Consider the following 18426-nt stretch of genomic DNA (forward strand, 5'->3'; position numbering starts at 1 on the left):
AAATAATATGAGAAAAAGGATGGATGGCATGGATAAACAGATACATCACGGTGGGCCCACCCACATGACTGCCCATTCATGGCTAGAGACGGGCGGGGCAACTACGCAATCGGCATGGTGGATTGCTTGCAACCTGACCATGGAACTTCTTATAGTTGAAGGCTAGGTGGGGCCACTACTATGTTTGTGAGAAATCCACCCAGTCCATCCCAACTTTATGTTAGAACATGAATCCAACAACTAAGTAGGTCTAAAACTCAAGTGGATTGTATAGGAAAAAGTGGTGATTGAATGTCAGCTGTCAAAACTTTGGTGATGTTTATTGCCAACCAAGCCATCCATGTCACCATTGGGATAATTTGAAAACAGAAAAAATATTAGGACATCCAACCTTTGTGGCCCGTGAATGTTTCAACAGTCTATTTATGTCCAATCCCCTAGTCTATTTATGCCCAATCCCCCATTTCCTTTTATCCTGTGGCTCATTTGAGTTTTAGATGTGCATCAATTTTAGGCTCCCGCATGGGAGTAGATTAGGTGAGACTCTAGTCCATCGAGATGGGTGGGACCCTTGTCTGTGGGGCTCACTATGATGTATGTGCCTTAAATCCACACCATCTAACTATTTTTGAAAGCTCATTTCAGGACATGATCCCAAAAATGAAGTAGATCCAAATCTTATGTGAACCATGGAAAATAGTAATGATTGAATCCTCACCATTAAAAACTTCATGGGGCCACCAAAATGTTTATTTGTCACCCAACCTGTTGACAAGGTCACAAAGATATGGATGAAGAGACCATGCAAATATAAGCTTGCTCCAAAATTTTTGTAGCTTACAAGAAGTTTTTAACAATTGATTACCACTTGTAGACACTTCACCCAGGCTAGCAATTTGATAAGGCATATATGATCTTTAGAAACTAAACCTGAACCCCACATCCTACCTAAAACTGCAACCTAACTCGAGCCAAACCTGAATCATCCCATTACCCATAACCGAGCCATTTTCAAACCATAACTAAGCCATTTTCAAGCCATAACCAAGCCATTTCCCATTTTCAAACCATAACCAAGCCATTTTCAAGCCATAATCGAGTCATTTTCAAGCCGAAAAACTAAAACGGGCTTTGGGCCACACCTAGGGCCCGAATAGAGACCACCTGCTAAAGTTCAAAAACAACAGTGAAGGGGCAGTAATCGGATTACTACCGGCGGTAATCCGATTACCGCCCCACCTCAACAGATGTGCCCCTTTGAGCCACAACCGTTACTCCCTCCCAAAGTTCAACTCCTTCACTAGTTTGACCTCGAGATTCACCATGTTTACCATCCTACCAAACTAATGAACCTATAAGGAAGCGTCATGTGGCATTACTCTTTCCTCCACCAATTACAAGACACCACATCATCATTCATCCTTCAGAGTCCTTAAAATTACCAAAAGACAATCTCAAAATGCTATAAATGTCTTTCACTTCTCCTCATTTCAACAACAACTACCATCTAACAAAGATAAGGAAAGTGAGGGAGAAAGAGAGAGGGAAAGTGAGCAAGAGTGAGAATGAGTGTTTAAGTTCTAAAGTTTTCATCTTTTAGAAAACCTCCATTAGCATCACTCAGCCACCCCTTAGCTTCTCACTTCCACTTGAGCCAAACCTTCCAACCATAGTGCACCAAAACATCTAAGCCTTTTCAAGTGCAAGCCAAGGGTCACATCCGTCATTAGCATTTATATCGCATCATTACTTCTCTCCTCAACCCCCTTGCTTCTCTAAGTTATTTAATGTGACTTGTCAAAATTCTGGACCTTACCACATCAGAACTAATGGTAGCCTAGTCCCTTTTAAATGATATTTTAGCATCATCACATTCATTCAAAAACTCCTTTAGACATTCTTCGGACGTATGCTCTGTAGTTTGCCGGAATTCCAGACATTGCTATATCAAAAACCCAAGTCTGCCTAGTTCCATTTCAATCTTATCATCCTATCCCTTAAGACTATTTTATCACATGAAGTAGAGATCATACATTCGTACGAGCAAAGAGGGTGTTAAACATCTTCCCTCTTTAAAACCGAGGTCCCTTACTTAGACTCTCAAATCACAGATCAAAAGTCAACTTAAAGCAAGAGGGTCTCCGAATTCTCTAGTTTTACATATTCTGTAAGTTTTAGTCAACTGCAGGATTTTAAGTTAAGTGGCTAGTAGCAACTCCAAGTCTATTGCATCAACAATCCAAATCAGCCCAATTAACCCTAAACTAAAACATAAAATCAGTGTGGGTGCCGATTTCTAGCGGTTCACACCACTATTTTCCTGTATTATGTTCCACATGAGATTTAGATCTGCTTCGTATTTATGATCATGCCCTAAAATGACCTTTTCAAAACAGTTGGATGGTGTGGATTTAAGGCACATGCATCACGGTGAGCCCCATACTCAGGGGTCCTTCCCACCTCGGTGGATCTCACCTAATCCACTCCTGACCGCATGAGCTAGAAACCAAATGAACGGGGAGGATTTATCACAGACATCACAATGGCCCCCACCTAGTTTCCTATTGCAGAAAGTTGGCCCTAGAGGCAATTTGCCTAAGCAGGGAGATGCCGTCCCTCAATAGTCGCAACTTTCTTCTAATGCCTATCACTAAGAGTTCATGTGATCCAAATGTCGTCCCTCAATAGTCACAACTTTCCTTTAACGTCTGTCATCAAGAGTTCATGTGATCTAAAGGTTTATAAGGCCCACTTGGATGTACTCGCTTGTTCTTCTCCCTCATCGGCTCATGTTAGAATGTGACTTTAATTAAAAACTCAAGTGAGCTACACCATAATAAATAACAAGAATGGGAACATCAGCTGTTGAAATGTTTATTCGACACCTTTTTCGCTTTGGATTTTTGTGGTCATGTATGGTGCATGCTTGCATGCTAGAACTGACCGTGTGACTCGATTTCAATTGAACAACTTGACCCTAAGCGCCAATATAGGCAGTTACAATGTCTGTGATTAAATACGACAGAGAACTGAGTAGGTTGATCGCCTATTCAGCCACTCACAAAATATTTTAGAGAATGAATAGGCGATAGTCGAAGGGTCGGGTTCTTCCTTAAAAGATAGGTTCAACTTTGTCTTTCATACAAAATGATTTTTTATACTGAGCCGTTGTTAAACTTGAAGAAAATACTTATAGTCGATCAATGTACAACTATATATTAAAAAAACCTTTATGAATGAAGAGGTGCTTGTATTAAGAACAAATAAAGTTTAGCGTATGGGCGTAAACTTGAATTATAGCTAATCAATTACAACTGAAAGATTACTGCTACTCCTAAGATGATTTGTTTTATGAATTTTTATTTATTTATTTATAAACTTCTCTGCTATGTTAGTACTTTGTATCTATTTATCCTCTTTACTCTAATTCTTATAATAGTTGAATCATTGTCACATTGGTCTTTTAGATCATCCTGTCTCTTTGTATTCCCGACTGCTTTCTGTCCCTTAGCTTCTCAGTCGTGCTCTATCACCCGATGATGTGTACCACCAACTCGTCACCAACCATGCTTGTATAAAAAAATATTCCAAATATCTTTATGCATGTTATGCTCTCTTGGTGCAACAATACACATTATTTCCTTATTTGTTAATTCAATGTTCTTATAATATTGTAAGTCATTGATGTTTTTTAAAGATATAACATAAATACCATACTGATCCAACCTTCCATAATCCCTTAGAAGGTTTCAACAGTTCTTGTGGTGCGACCCACTTTAGTTCTATATCTGCCTCAAGTTTTGGAGATCGTATTCTAACATGACCTGCTGAACTGATGCATGGAATGGATGTCACACCGCCATCTTGATGGCCCCAATAAGCATTTTTTTAAGGTTGGAGGAATTAAAAAGCATTATTTAATACTCAATTTGTGCATGACGCTTGATATGCAGCCATGTAGAAATTATAAATTTGTAATATATTAACTCAAATTAAACTGATCAAATTATTAAACTTTTATTGGTTGAACCATCTTAACCTCTAACCGGCCGGCAGTTATTGTTTCAAATAAGATCATTGGGTGCCTTTTGTTTTAATTGTCCAGTAAATCTAACAGGCCACATAACTATATAAAAGTAATATTTTATTTGTAATACATATGAACTCATGCCTATATTTAAACAGTGACTTTGAATTAACTGTATGCCCGTGTATCATCCATTACTTTATGTCGGAGGATCCAAATATTAGGAAGTGAAATGTAGAGTTTTGGATCAATATTATATTTGCATGATTGTGTGACCTTATGAGGAGGTTGTATGGTAAAATAAACAACATGGTGGGCCTGAGAAGGTTTGAATGGTAGGAATCACTATCTCCATAACTTTCTATGGTGTGATTTACTTGAGATTTGGATCTGCTTCAATTTTTTCTCATTGTATCCTAAAATGATCTCTCCAAATGGATTAACGGTGTGGATACACTACATGCATAATGGTTGGCCTACAAAACTTAGTGACGTCAATACACCATCGTAGTCAGTTGTGTGTAGCACACCAGGCGATCAGCTACCGAAAGCATTTTTCATTAACTCATTTCTGTCCAACTCCACCGTAGGGATTCAGGACGCCGATTGCGTACTGAGCAACTCTTATAGCGTACTGCGTAAACTCTTTGCCGCCCACCGTGATGTACGTGGCTTATCCACGCTGTCCATCCATTTGTAAAGATCATTTTAGGTTATTAGAATGAAGTTTAAGAATATATAAAGTTCAAGTGGACCACACCACACGAAACAGTGAAAATTAAATTCCTACCATTGAAAACTTTTTTCCGAGCGACATAAGTTTTGGATGGAGCTGATATTTGTATTTTCCCTTATCCATGTTTGACTGACCTTAATAACATGTTGGATGACAAATAAACATCACTTTGGACTTTATGAAGGTTTCAACGGTGGATGTCATTATCCCAACTGTTTCCTGTGGTGTGGTCCACCTGAGACTTTAATATGCCTAAATTTTAGGATATTAGTCTTAAATGATCTGTTAAAACGGATGAACGGCGTGGATAAGACACATACCTAACTGTGGGCCCCATTGAGTTTACTCAGTACGCAATCCGCGTCCGGGTATCCGCGCCCTTTTCCTTCTTTGTTTTTTTCATTTCCCGCAAGGCTGTGTTAAAACGGCCGTTATTTCCGACCAGATCAACGTCATTAAGCCGTTCTATTGTCGTAACACCGTTTATAAACGGTTATGCTGAAGGTTCCTGCGGTCGAAGCTGTACGAGAGATGGTTATGGCAGCTGGACGTCTCTGAAGAGTTGCAGAAGAGAGAGAGAAGAAAATGTATTAAACGACAGCAATTGCTCGCTACGAGAAATAGTAGGAGATGTCAGAGCTAGGGTTTCCAGAGGGAAGCTGCTGAAGGATTTATCTGCACGTTGGGAATTTCGATCCCCGTTTCTAGGGTTTTGATATCTTTCTTTCTTGCTTTGTGTCTGCTGAATTCGCTTCGAGGAGTTGCAGATGGGAGATCTGTGCTGAAAATCGGTGTTTGGAGCTGCTAGGGTTTTGGAATCCTGGTTTTTCTGGTGAAGACCTTGGAGGAGTTGCAGATGAGAGATCTGGTGTTGGAATTCACGTGTTTTTGGTTTTTGATCTCTGCTTCTGGCGCCTTTCAACTTTGATTTCTGATTTCTCCAGTGAAAGTAGACTGGAGCTGTTTCGGGCGGGAGATCTGGGTTGAAATTCTCTCGGTTTGGTTTTTTAATCGCCGATTGTGTTGGTTTTCTGTGTTTTGAGCTTGCTTGGATTTTGGATTTCTCGTTTTTGTTGCGGAAATCGACTTGAACGGTTGTAAATGAGAGATTTGTTTTGAAATTTTTATGATATGGCTTCGTCTGAGGTTTTGTTGAAGGGGAGAGGCGTTACTGGCCGTGGAGAGAGCTTCCCTTCCGGTTGTAGCGAGCCGGATGATGGTGGAATTGCGAGAAAGGCGATTTCAACAGCTTCTCCGGCCGCCGGAAAAGGTAAATCCGGCGACTTTGGACTGATCTTTTAGGATTGCGGTCCAGATTCCAGCGCAGTCAGTGGAGATATTGTTCTGATTTAGGTCTTTTTCTTTATTATTTCCATCGAATTTCGTAGATTCGGAAGATGCACTTTATACTGAGCTTTGGCACGCCTGTGCTGGACCGCTGGTTACGGTGCCGCGGGAAGGAGAGAGAGTTTTCTATTTTCCACAAGGGCATATAGAACAGGTATTCTTCTCTCAGAATTTCGACTTCTTTTTTTTTTTTCCGGCCTTTGGATGCTATTTTGTGATTTGCTGTTGTACCTGTTTTTCTTTTAAAAAATTGCCTTGGAAAGTTTTCGATAATGAAGAATCTTTGGGTTTTCATTTAGGTCGAGGCCTCAACAAATCAAGTTGCTGATCAGCAGATGCCGGTTTACAACCTACCATCTAAAATCCTTTGCCGTGTTATCAATGTCCAATTGAAGGTGGAGATTCTAGCCCCTCCTTTTGATGACTTTTGGGTTTTTGGGTTCTGCACTTGTTAGTGATGTTTTTCTTTACTTCTCTTTACTGGTAGGCGGAACCTGACACAGATGAGGTTTTTGCTCAAGTGACTTTGCTTCCTGAAGAAAATGTACGGTTCTATTTGTTTTAAGGTTTGGCAATTTGATTTTGCTTTGGATGTAGTCACAGAACAATAAGAATTTCGGTGTGTGTTGTGGCAGCAAGACAATACTGCAGTGGAGAAAGAGGCCTTGCCTGCTACCCTGCAGCGCCCCCATGTGTATTCCTTTTGCAAGACGCTGACTGCTTCGGACACAAGCACCCATGGTGGATTCTCTGTGCTGAGGCGGCATGCTGATGAATGCCTTCCACCTCTGGTTAGGATTTGTCCTGTGTCTTCCATTTCCCTTCTGATCTCCAGATTCTTGGAGAGGTATTTGATTCTGCTTCTCCTTGTTTCTCTCTGTCAGGACATGTGCCGTGAACCTCCAACACAAGAGTTGGTAGCCAAGGATTTGCATGGGACAGAGTGGCGCTTCCGCCATATCTTTCGAGGTTATCTCATTGTTTTTCTAGTTCTGTAAGATTATAAAATAATGGATACTGTCTATGGTGTGTTTATGGGAACTTGATTTCTCACATGCGACATTCCCTGCTCCTGGAAACTCTATGCTTTAGAGGTATTGATATTTTCAAACAGCTTCACCAATGGATGAAGTTTTGATTTTTGTGATTCTATGCTTGCTTATGTCCCTTGATAGGGTAATCATTGAAGGGAGTAATGAAGCCACTGTAGCAATCTTAGCTATGCCTGGATTGGATTTGCTTCTAACTTTTGTGACTTCTTTTTATGATCTGTCAATAATCTTCTTGGGGTGTTTCAAAATCTTGAGGTTCTTTTTTTTTTTCAATTTTTTTAAAGATGGCTCTTTTATTAACCCAAAGAACAGAAACAAGAAAGACTAAATGAGCCAGGGTGACTCTTTGGTTAACCCACAAGCCATAACAAAGAAATGAATGAAGGTAACATGGGTACCGCCTCACACGGGCCGCCCACCCCAAGTGTGCCCCTGCATCCCACAGGCAACCCCACTCGATCCCGGTGTGAAAATGCCCCTACATTACAAATGTTGCTAAGGATCATCATCATTTAAGCCTTATCCAGACTAATTGGGGTTGGCTAAATGATTGCTAAGAATGACCCTTGATATCCTCATCCCACTTCCTAGAGAGATCCTCCACAGAGCAGCCTTGGAACTCCTTTCTCTTAGGAGAATCGCTTGAGGTACTCCTTCCTCAATTATTCTTCTATACCTCTCTTTCTACAACCCCCATAACACCAAAAAATATTGGAGAAGCTTCTTTTCGCCTATGGACAAATGACATCACCAATCCAAAAACACATCGCCAATGGAGCTGTTGACTGACCACTAGACCCTGAAATGGGCAAGGAGAAAGCCTTCTAAGTTCTCACTTGCCTTTGAGCAGTGGATAAAGAGATAATATACTTACTCATCGCCAGTGTCTTAAATAGCTACGCTATGTAGTGTGTAGCTTACCATTAACACTACGTAGCTCATGAAAATAGCTTAAGTCACATGTAGCCTATGGTATATGATAATTTGCGTACGCTACGTGCTACGTAGCTCACATTACAAGTTATTTTTCATGACAACATAAAATCGGTTATTGAAAAATAATTGGTTACACTTTATTTTCAATAAAAATTAGTTAATCTTTCCAATGCTTTTAGTAAGATAATATTAGTAACAATATTAAATCAGTTTCGTTGCTCTTTCTTTACCTTTGTATTTAATCATTGCCCTTTCCTATTACTTTAGATTGCGCTTGGTTGCACCAAATGTCACGAAATCTTGTTAATTTGGTGCAAAATATTCTGAATTGGTGCAACCGAGCGCAACCTTGATTAAAAATCTAAAAGTAGTGTGTAGCTTATGGTACATGCTATGTAGCTTATGCCTCACGCTTCAGAGGGGTGAATGCTATACTGCACGCTATTCGCTATTTAAAACACTGGTCCTTGTCATTCCTACATGTGATTCTTTGATACTTCTTCTGTTTCTGGTTACTGAGTTTCTACCTTTGTGAATATGTCCTTTTGCAGTGTTCCACTTGAGTGATTTTACCATAAAAAGCGAGCATGCCATGGTTAGGGATGCTTTGGGTCTCAATATCCTAGTTCTATAAAATATAGAGTGATTTCTTCATGGAATGTTTCTTTCAGGGACTATCTTAGCCTAAGATCATCAGATGAATCTCCAGAAATAGCTAGAGTAGATCGAGTTCTTAAAACAAGTTGAGATGTGAAGCAGAATAAATATCACATCTAGGTTTAAATCATTTTGAAATATTTATTATTTACATGTGTAATACGTGAAAGTAGCATATTAGTGATGGGAATGAGAAAATCTTGAAATCACATGCGAAGAGGCTAGCAAATGCCTGGAGAACCTACGCCTCTGAGAACTGAGAATAAATTATTGCACACATTTTTAAATTTTAAAGCAAGGTAATACAAATATTAGAGAAGCTGAACTCAATTTCAGGAACTTTAAATCTAACTTGGAAATCAGTATTTGGTTTTCTACTTTGACATGATGGGATTGTATAAAAACTAGGGTCAAGACTTGATAGGCTAAGCTTGTTGCTTTGTCTGAGTTCCAATTTAATTTTAAGGCTAAGCTTGTTGATTTGTCTGAGTTCCAATTTAATTTTAAGGCTAAGCTTGTTGATTTGCCTGAGTTCCAATTTAATTTTCATCTGCGAGTTCATGAACATTAGTTGTAATGAAGTGGCACATTCTTGTGGAGTTTGATGAATAGAATAAATGCCTTCTCATGATTGTGTGGTTCTACTGGATTTTTCTGTTGCCATGTATGCTAATTACCAGTATATCATTCTTCACCTGGAGTCGGAAGTTTTTATAGCTAGTGGTTTTGGTCAAATATCAGAACAAGGTTATTGTTTTTTTTTTTTTGTTATTATTATTTTTTAAGAAAACAAAGTTTTCTTTTTATTTTTTTTATTTTTAAAATTTTTTAAAATTTAATTTAATTTTCTTATGGTTGTGATGCCAGGTCAACCAAGGAGGCACCTTCTTCAAAGTGGTTGGAGTGTCTTTGTCAGCTCGAAACGCCTTGTCGCAGGGGATGCTTTTATTTTTCTCAGGTTTTTGTCTTCATTTACTTACAATTTTTTGCACCATTTTTTTTTTTTTTCGTTCACATCTGATTGCCAATGGCTTGATGGCTTCTAGAGGTGAGAATGGTGAACTTCGTGTTGGAGTGAGACGTGCTATGAGACGGCAGAGCAATGTTCCATCTTCTGTCATATCTAGTCACAGCATGCACCTTGGTGTCCTTGCAACAGCATGGCATGCCATCTCAACAGGAACCATGTTCACTGTCTATTACAAACCCAGGTTTGCGGTTCATGTTTAAGGTTTTATATGCTTTGTATGTTACGTAAAAAAATTCTCTCTCTCTCTCTCTCTCTCTCTCTCTATGTTAAGTATTCAAACAGATCTCTCTCTATATCTTGATGACTAGAGTTTTAAAATCTAGATGAATTGTGTAGCTTGGAGTGATTGAATCATGTAATAATGAAATCTCATTTGTCAAAAGAAGATCGCCCTTCATGGGACACATTTGACTTGGCTTTTTGGAAAAAAGAAGCTTGTATTTTTTCTTGTTATTTGCTGTGTGTGTGCGCGCGCGCACTGTTTACTGCATCAATGTGGTTTTTCTGGATTGATTACTTCACAGTAACATTTTGCTAAATTTCATATTACAGGACAAGCCCTTCTGAGTTCATTGTTCCTTTCAATCAATACATGGAGTCTGTCAAAAACAGCCATTCCATAGGGATGAGATTCAAAATGAGATTCGAAGGTGAAGAAGCTCCGGAGCAGAGGTATGACTTGGGCTACCATTTTGCTTGGCGGTGCAGCAAAGCAAAGTCTTCTCTATTGATATCCAACTATTGATATCCAGAAAATTCTCTACTAATGCAACCCCATTTTATCCATTTGGCAGGTTTACAGGCACCATTGTTGGCATAGGAGATGTAGTTTCCAACAAGTGGCCTGGATCCAAATGGAGATGCCTGAAGGTATTATATAATATTCTCTTATCATCTTCTGATTCTTTAGTATGATGCTTACTCTTACTCTCTTTCGGATTTAGGTGCGGTGGGATGACACTTCTTCAATTCCTCGTCCAGAGAGAGTTTCTCCTTGGAAAATAGAACCTGCGTTGATACCTCCTGCTCTAAATCCCCTCGCAACACCCAGATCGAAAAGGTCCCGAGCAACCATGGTGCCTTCTTCTCCAGATTCATCAGTTCTTACGAGGGAAGGTACCATGCACTTCAGAGTCGGATTACTTTTTCATCTTCTCTTGTTGTCAAAGTCGTAGCATTTGCATTTGGGCATTATGTAGAATTTAAACACCTTGGTCGATTTTTCTAGGTCCATCTAAAGTCACAATAGACCCTGCACAAGTACATGGATTCTCGAGGGTCTTGCAAGGTCAAGAACTGACGACCTTGAAAGGCACATTTGCTGACAGTAACGAGTCTGACACTGCTCAAACGCATGTCGTATGGCCTACCTCACAGGATGATGATAAAATTGACATTGGCTCTGCTCGGAGAAGATTAGGGTCGGAGAATTGGATGCAGATGACAAGGCATGAATCAACTTGTACAGATCTCTTATCAGGATTTCGAACTCCCAATGACTCAAATGGGTTCTATTCGCCACTCATCGACCAAGCTCCAAATGATGTTAGTCACCTAAAGAAGCGCTTTAAAGATCAGGAACAGAAATTCAACTTGCTCTCAGGCCCATGGTCTATGATGCCTTCGAGCCCATCACAAGACACGAGGGAATCTAGCTTGAAGATGCCAGTACAAGCTTGTGAGATGCCTTATCAAAAATCTGGAAATGTTAGATATAATCCGCTGGGTGTTTATTCTGTACTGCAGAATGTTGGAGTCGAGCAACATCCAGGGAACTGGTTTACACCATTGCTGTCACCATCCCATTTGGGGAATTCCCCTCATTTAAGGGGGGCAAAGTCTCAACTAGCCTTGTTACCAGAACATGAGGCGATAAAACCCAAAGGAGATGGCAACTGTAAGCTCTTCGGGATTCACCTGAACAGTAATCCTGGGCCAGTCGAACCTGCAAAATTCCATGTGAATGAAACTTATGAGACAGAGTCCCAAACTCCCACATCGCACCAGCCACAAGCTTTGGAATCAGACCAACAGTCAGAGCCACGGAAGGGTAGAAAATCAGCAGATACTCCTTTTGTGGAAAGTGAGGAGAAACCTCAACCTTGTCAGCAACTTTCTAAAGATGTTCAGAGCAAACATCAGAGCAGTTCAACCAGGAGTTGCACTAAGGTTTTCACCATCCATTTATCACTCCTAGTTTGGTCATGGAATGGCATTAATCTATGCTCTTGGTTTTCTTATAGAGGCTACTTTGGTGTTTGCTTTCAAAGTCTGACCTATGATTAAGCTGACTTCATTGTTCCAGCATTAGGAAAAATCCCTACAAGCATTAAAATATTCCTGATGTTCCAACTATGAGAAATTATGAAGAGTTATTCCACGATGGTTGATAAAATATTTTATGGAGAAAGAGGAGTCATGATGATTTTGGTCTACCAAAATTCAAAAAAGGGACCAAAAAAAAAAAAGAGAGAGAGAGAGAAAGAAAGAAAATAAAAGAAAGATTTGATCTGTGTTTTCTTTTCCTCCACAAAATGCTGCTTCTTTTTGTGAGGCGACCCTTCTTTCTTCAAGTATGTCATGTGTCCATGTTTTCTGGCCAATGTTTCTTTATGCTTCTGTCAGAGCTATGTTCTGATCTTTTCATAGATTTTGAAAGGCTATCTAAATAGCTGCTTGTGCTATTTTTATTCCCCTCAGAATTGCATTTGCCCTTTATTTCTTTCATTTAAAATCAATTTTTTCTTCAAATTTTCATGTGAAGCGATCGGTGGTGTGTTTTTCCTTCCATAGGCGTTAACCATTTTAAAATAGTGAACCTTTTAATTTTATGGGAGTTAGAACCCAATTCAGATTGATCATCCATTTCTAGAAGTGACATTTCCGTTAATGACATTTTTTGATTGATTACAAAACAATTTATTAGGGTAGATATTTTTTCAGGTTTGTGATTTCTTTTATCTTGATGTCATCAAAGGACTGAGGTTATTCATGTATTGCCATTTCAGGTTCATAAGCAGGGGATTGCTCTTGGGAGGTCTGTTGACCTCACAAAGTTCAATGGATATGATGAACTGACTGCTGAGTTAGACTGGATGTTCGAATTTAAGGGTGAATTGATGCCTCCCAACAAAAATTGGCTGGTTGTATATACGGATAATGAGGGTGATATGATGCTTGTTGGAGATGATCCCTGGCAGTAAGTATTTCAGACCAATTTTCCTTTTTTATACAAAGAAACCTCTGGTAGTTGGTCTGTCATTTGATTTCACAGATCATGTTATTTGTTTGGGATCTATTGGCAAAGTGGCTGTGACAATCATGAAACCAAGCACCTTTCTATAACTATGGTACGACCTGAATTTACCCCAACGTTTTGAATACCACTATTGGAGGGTGTATTAGCCGGACCTGAAAATTGATACGATACGGGGTGCATTGGGATCTCATTGGCTTTTTTTTTTTTTTTTAAACCAAAAAATGTGGGAAAACATCTGAAAATTGGGATAAAAAAGTGTAATACAAAAATCTATCATGTATTTTTGGTCTTGACATGCTTTGAATGATTAATTGGACCATTCTTTTTGGTAATAATGGTGACTATCGACTAGGGCTACTGAAAATTGTTTTTTTTTTCCTTCTCAACGGCTAAAGACAAAATAAGTAACAAACATGAAAAATAGCAGAAAGAAATAAAAGGTAATTAATAACTAAATGCTTTATTACATAAACAGATTAAAACACGTACATATGGTAATTTTATAATGAAAGTAAAGAACACAAGCACGCACACAAAGAAAGAAAAAGAGGAAAAAGAAGAAGAAGTTAGGATGAACTGTATTTATTTATTTATTATTATTATTTTTTTTTGAAGACATAGGATGAACTGTATTTTGGAACCTCGATTACACCTGACTTGATGTGTATGCATGATTGAACAAAATTTACATAACTTAGAAACTCAACAAAACTTTACATTCAAGAAATCATGATATTAGATGTCTCCCACTCTCTTATAAGTATGTACATAACTCTCAAAAGGAAAAAAATTTGTACAGTAGTACAACTATCAATAATCTCTTGAGTTTCCATATAATATATCTGGAAATGCTACATGGGTTAAACTTCCCGCAGCTTGAGTTGGTTTTGAACTCAGTTGATCATTGATCAAGTCCTCTTGAGTAAATTTAAAAAAAAAAAAAAAGAAAGAAAAAAAAAGAGGCTCATATTTCATTTGATATCTTTTGACTTTTGGCTTCTAGGCTAAACATGTTTACCCACGTGGGCTGAGAGGCTAACTCAGTGTCAATGTGTTGGCCAAGGAGTGCGTGAATTGTTTGGTTCTCTGTGTTGTGAAGTCCTTCCCCTCAGTTTAAAGCTTTTTAATAGAACTAAGGTTGTGGCACGTTGCAGGTGGAAAGAGGAAGTAAGAGAAGTCATGGAGATAGAAAGTAGGCACTAGAGACATTCAATAAAAATGGGCTCGATTGTGAATCACATTTTAAAAATGCCCCAAATAACCCTATATTGGAAATCCGTCATACGTACTTTCAAGACTCCTAAAAACTAATTGCATGGGTAAAATCGTCGAGAATTGCTGGCATTATATTATTTAATACAATTACCACCCCCCCCCCCCCCAAACAAAAAAGAAAAAGAAGAAGAAGAAGAAAATCATAATCTGAATGTCTTGAATTTTCTGAGCAAAAAATCAGGTATTTTAAGGAAACAGAGTTCTCAGACTCAACCAAATCTCTGGCTAATGTTTTCAAGTGATAAATGGAGCATCATGCTGGTAATGGCATACCCAATTGCAGTAGTCGACTGAAAATGTTATCCTCGTCCACTGTGGATGTGTCGCCTAGATTATCATCTTTCCCCAAGATCAAATCTCCTAAATGCAAGTAGATTTCAATGTATTGAATTTCACAATTTTAACACTCTGTATCAAGATTTAAAGTATCATCTGAAACCAATATGTATCACCTCATATGTACTGGTATCATCCATGAATGATATGGGTCTTGCCACCCTAAGATATGACTGTATTGGCCTGAAACAGCCCTATATAGGGGTGATGCGGGGCTACATTGTTGGTGAATGATAACATATACAGTATGCAGGTTTTAAACCTTGCTCTGCATCTATTTACTGGCTTGCACTATGATTCTGCTTTCTGAGTTGGACATGTTCCTTTGCTTCCATGGAAAATTCAGGGCGTACTTGTGCAACTGTCTTTTTAAAGATCAGTGAGAAGTTTTCTTTCATTTTTTTTTGAGTCCAAAGCTTTGCTGGGCTGATTTGGCTGACTTTATTTTTATTTTTATTTTTTTATTTTTTAAAAAGGGAATTCTGTAGCATGGTTCGCAAGATTTTCATCTACACAAAGGAGGAGGTCCAGAGCATGAATCCAGGGTCTTTGAACCCAAAAGTCAAAGAAAGTCCAGTTGAAAATCCACATGTCGCAGAAGAAAGAATAGTCGTGCAAGAAACTCCGCCCTCACTGGAAGCTGATCCAGAGAACTGCTAGCTTTATGCATGGTTGGTGTGGTGGGTGGATTCTAAACTCTCTTCTATCAAAATCTGAAGAAATCTTCTAATGGCAACTATTCTCTAGCACAAAGCCTCATTTTCTTTTCATTTTTCTTTTCCCCTTTAAAAATACAACAGGGTTCAATTAGAGGAAAAATACAATCCTAGAATACGAATGTTCATATATATATATATATATAAACATTAATCTGAAACCACAGCACAAAAATCCGTGGTTACATATGGTCAAATATGCAATGGATCTTCTGTTAAATAGGGGCAATACCGATACAGTAGATAGTAATGGCATTCGTCATATCTATTAGATGTCATCATAGTTATCGGTAACGTCCGATACTTTCCATTGCCAAGACGAGAATATTTTCAGTCTCTCCGAAATCTTTTGCCCTTTTTCTTTTTTATTATGTACCCCTAATGTCTATTACATATAATTATAATGTGAGTAGCAAGACAACAGCGCCCCCCCTTTCTCTCTCTCATTTCAAAAAAATCTGAAACCTATATCGGTCATTATGGGGCTGTTACAGCCTTTACGGGGGATGTAATGGGCCATTACGGGGTCTGTACTGGCTGTTATGGGTCATTCTTTCTGTAACAGCCATTACGGCTGTTACGACCCCATAAAGTGTAACGGTTGCCACCGTTACCCATTCCGTAACAGCCTTTACGGCCCTGTAACAGCCGTACAACACCATGCTTGGGAGGGCATTTTAGGTATGGAGAAGGGTATTTTGGTAATTCGGAGATGTGGTCAGTTAGCAACTTACTGTTGAGATTTTCACTCACAAAAAGCCCCCACATGAAACTTTACCCACTGAAACCGATTCGCCCTGCAGACATGTTTCCTGTAACCATTCTCACCTCTTCTCTCTTACACGCACCAAGCCTCTCTCTTGACCCATCTCCCCCCTCCCTTTGAGTAACCCTCAACTTTTCTCTCTCTTCATGTGGCCCACAGTGACAAATCTCATTCTCGGCAATTTCTTAGCCTGGAAATTCTTAGGGGGTTTTCAAATTTTGAGGTTTTTCTCATGATATTATTGGGAAATCTCACCGAAATAAAAATATTTTTTATAAAATACTAAATAAAATTAAAATTTAAACATACATCTATATGGCAAATTCCTTCAGGTCTTTATTATTTTTTGAGTTAATATCATGATAATATAATGGCATGTATTTTTTCGCAGTATTTGTCACACAAACACCCACACACACGCTTCCACACCTAGACACACATGTGCAGGCACCCAAACTTCTCTTTGCTTGTTGTCTTGTTCACACCATTTCTTTTGTGATCTCTCTCCCTTCTTCTCTTCATGTGTGTTGCATGTGCCATCCCTGTAGTTGCCTTTGCTTATGCAAAAGATCTACAACTCACTATTTCTGTCTTTGCAAGATCATCTGCCCATTTTTCCTTTTTTGGCAAAAAAACTGTTGAAATAACCCTATTCGTAGAGCTGTACATGTGATGATATGCTGTTCATCTCAAAGCTCTTGAGACCTGTGGCCAAGACTCAAAATCTCTCTTTCTAGACAATGACGAGATTACCCCTCATTTTCTCTCTCTTTTTTTGCAGGGATTGAAATTGACAGGAGAGAAGCTTCTATGGACCATCTGGTACAGCGAGCGCTGCTTATTCCTATCTAGGCACATGAACACATGCTTTAGATCTTAGGTCTCCATAGGATGGGTTGAAGTGTTCAGGTCTTCTGGACTAGGAATCCAAGCCATTTTACATCTCAGATGGGCCACACCATACAAACCAATACGATGGGTTAGTTGTTTCAACTATCAGTTTTACATTGTATATTGCCGCCAACCTGATGGTTGCATCAGGTTAATGTTTTATGTAGATGATTTTCAAGGAGGGTCCCATGTTTTAGATGACTCTGATTATTGTATCATTTCCATGCATGGACCCACAAGAACCAAGTAGAGGGTGTGCGGGGAAACTGAACTATGTAGAGCCATATACTAGGCTTCTGTCTAGTGCATCTCAAAATATAATTTAAATGATGTAATATAGCTATACAAATGCATGTACATTGAGTGGACGGTTAAAGTGAGTAATATCCAATGGTTTGAAATTAGCAAAACTAATGATTAGGTATCCGAGATTGTGATTGTTCCTTCGAATCTGAATTTGTGGTTTGAATCTAACTACAGTGGTTCTAACAAGTGTAAATTCCTAATGCATGAGTAGCAACCATTCTGCCCATCTTCACCCCTTTTCTCTCTGTCTCTCTTTAGTACAAGGTGAAGCGTGATTTATCATTCAGAACCGTTCATTTAGCTATTCCTATTCTAGATAGAGTGCGCAGATCAAAAGAAGCATGGATTGGATGATCTTAGACGTCTGATTGGCGTCCATCAAAATGATGACAGAAAAATGAAAACGCTTATTAGCCGGATATTTCAATGAGAAAGGTAAACAAAATGTAAGTAGTTGTTTGGTTGCATGGATTTGATATGCATTTACAATTACCATGAAATTCGTGTGAATTAGAATCACTAGTTGCGTTTGGCAGCTTGCAATTAGAGTCTTGTCAATTGGAATCTCCAAATTGTGTTTGGCGGCCAGTATTGGGAAGAGAGAGTGAAAGATATGTCTTACCCGGGAATCGGTAGCATTTGGAATCAATGTGAAATGAAATCACATGATTTTGCTGTAATTTTTTTTTTTAAAAAGAATCTTTTCTGTAAATTTTTTTTTTTATTATTTAAAAGTATCTTTTGGTGTATTTAATGTGAATTGGATTTTGATTGGTATCAAATGCACTCCCCAACGTCCCAATTATCACCTATTCTTCATATTCCGTAATGACCCAAAAGATTTTCTAATGTGTACGATGATGGGGCCCGGTGGATGGATGTACCCGGTTGGTTCATATACCTGCCATAGGCACTGTATGCATATTGCTGACCTAATCATCGTCCTTGAATAGCAATTGCTCCTACCTATGTCTGATGCGATGCCCCCACTACTTGTCAGTCTCTCTTTCCCGTGAAGCTTAAGCCCTTTTCCCAGTTGGGTGGGTCCTAAGGACTGCTGCATTTGGCAGTCGCAAGTCCCCACTTGCCATT

At 38.9% G+C, this 18426-nt stretch overlaps 1 protein-coding gene across 1 annotated transcript; it reads left to right on the forward strand.

Moving 5' to 3' along the window:
• The first annotated feature begins 5234 nt into the window (after positions 1-5234).
• LOC131246639 (auxin response factor 2B-like) lies at positions 5235-17452 on the forward strand. The gene is made up of 15 exons (XM_058246978.1): positions 5235-6033; positions 6152-6264; positions 6410-6505; positions 6598-6654; positions 6746-6901; positions 6995-7079; positions 9623-9713; positions 9802-9966; positions 10338-10457; positions 10580-10655; positions 10730-10901; positions 11014-11954; positions 12794-12984; positions 15132-15335; positions 16919-17452. The coding sequence occupies exons 1-14, from the start codon at positions 5895-5897 to the stop codon at positions 15313-15315; spliced, it is 2586 nt and encodes an 861-aa protein (XP_058102961.1). The 5' UTR covers positions 5235-5894; the 3' UTR covers positions 15316-15335; positions 16919-17452.
• Positions 17453-18426: the final 974 nt, after the last annotated feature.

The sequence above is a fragment of the Magnolia sinica genome, chromosome 5 (genome assembly GCF_029962835.1).
Source record: "Magnolia sinica isolate HGM2019 chromosome 5, MsV1, whole genome shotgun sequence".
NCBI lineage: Eukaryota > Viridiplantae > Streptophyta > Magnoliopsida > Magnoliales > Magnoliaceae > Magnolia > Magnolia sinica.

Excerpts from the sequence above, each read along its gene's own strand:
- LOC131246639 (XM_058246978.1), top strand. The coding sequence starts at position 5,895 with ATGGCTTCGTCTGAGGTTTTGTTGAAGGGGAGAGGCGTTACTGGCCGT. Across the intron at positions 6,506-6,597 it reads TTATCAATGTCCAATTGAAG|GCGGAACCTGACACAGATGA; the intron begins GTGGAGATTCTA and ends CTTTACTGGTAG. Across the intron at positions 7,080-9,622 it reads CTTCCGCCATATCTTTCGAG|GTCAACCAAGGAGGCACCTT; the intron begins GTTATCTCATTG and ends TTGTGATGCCAG.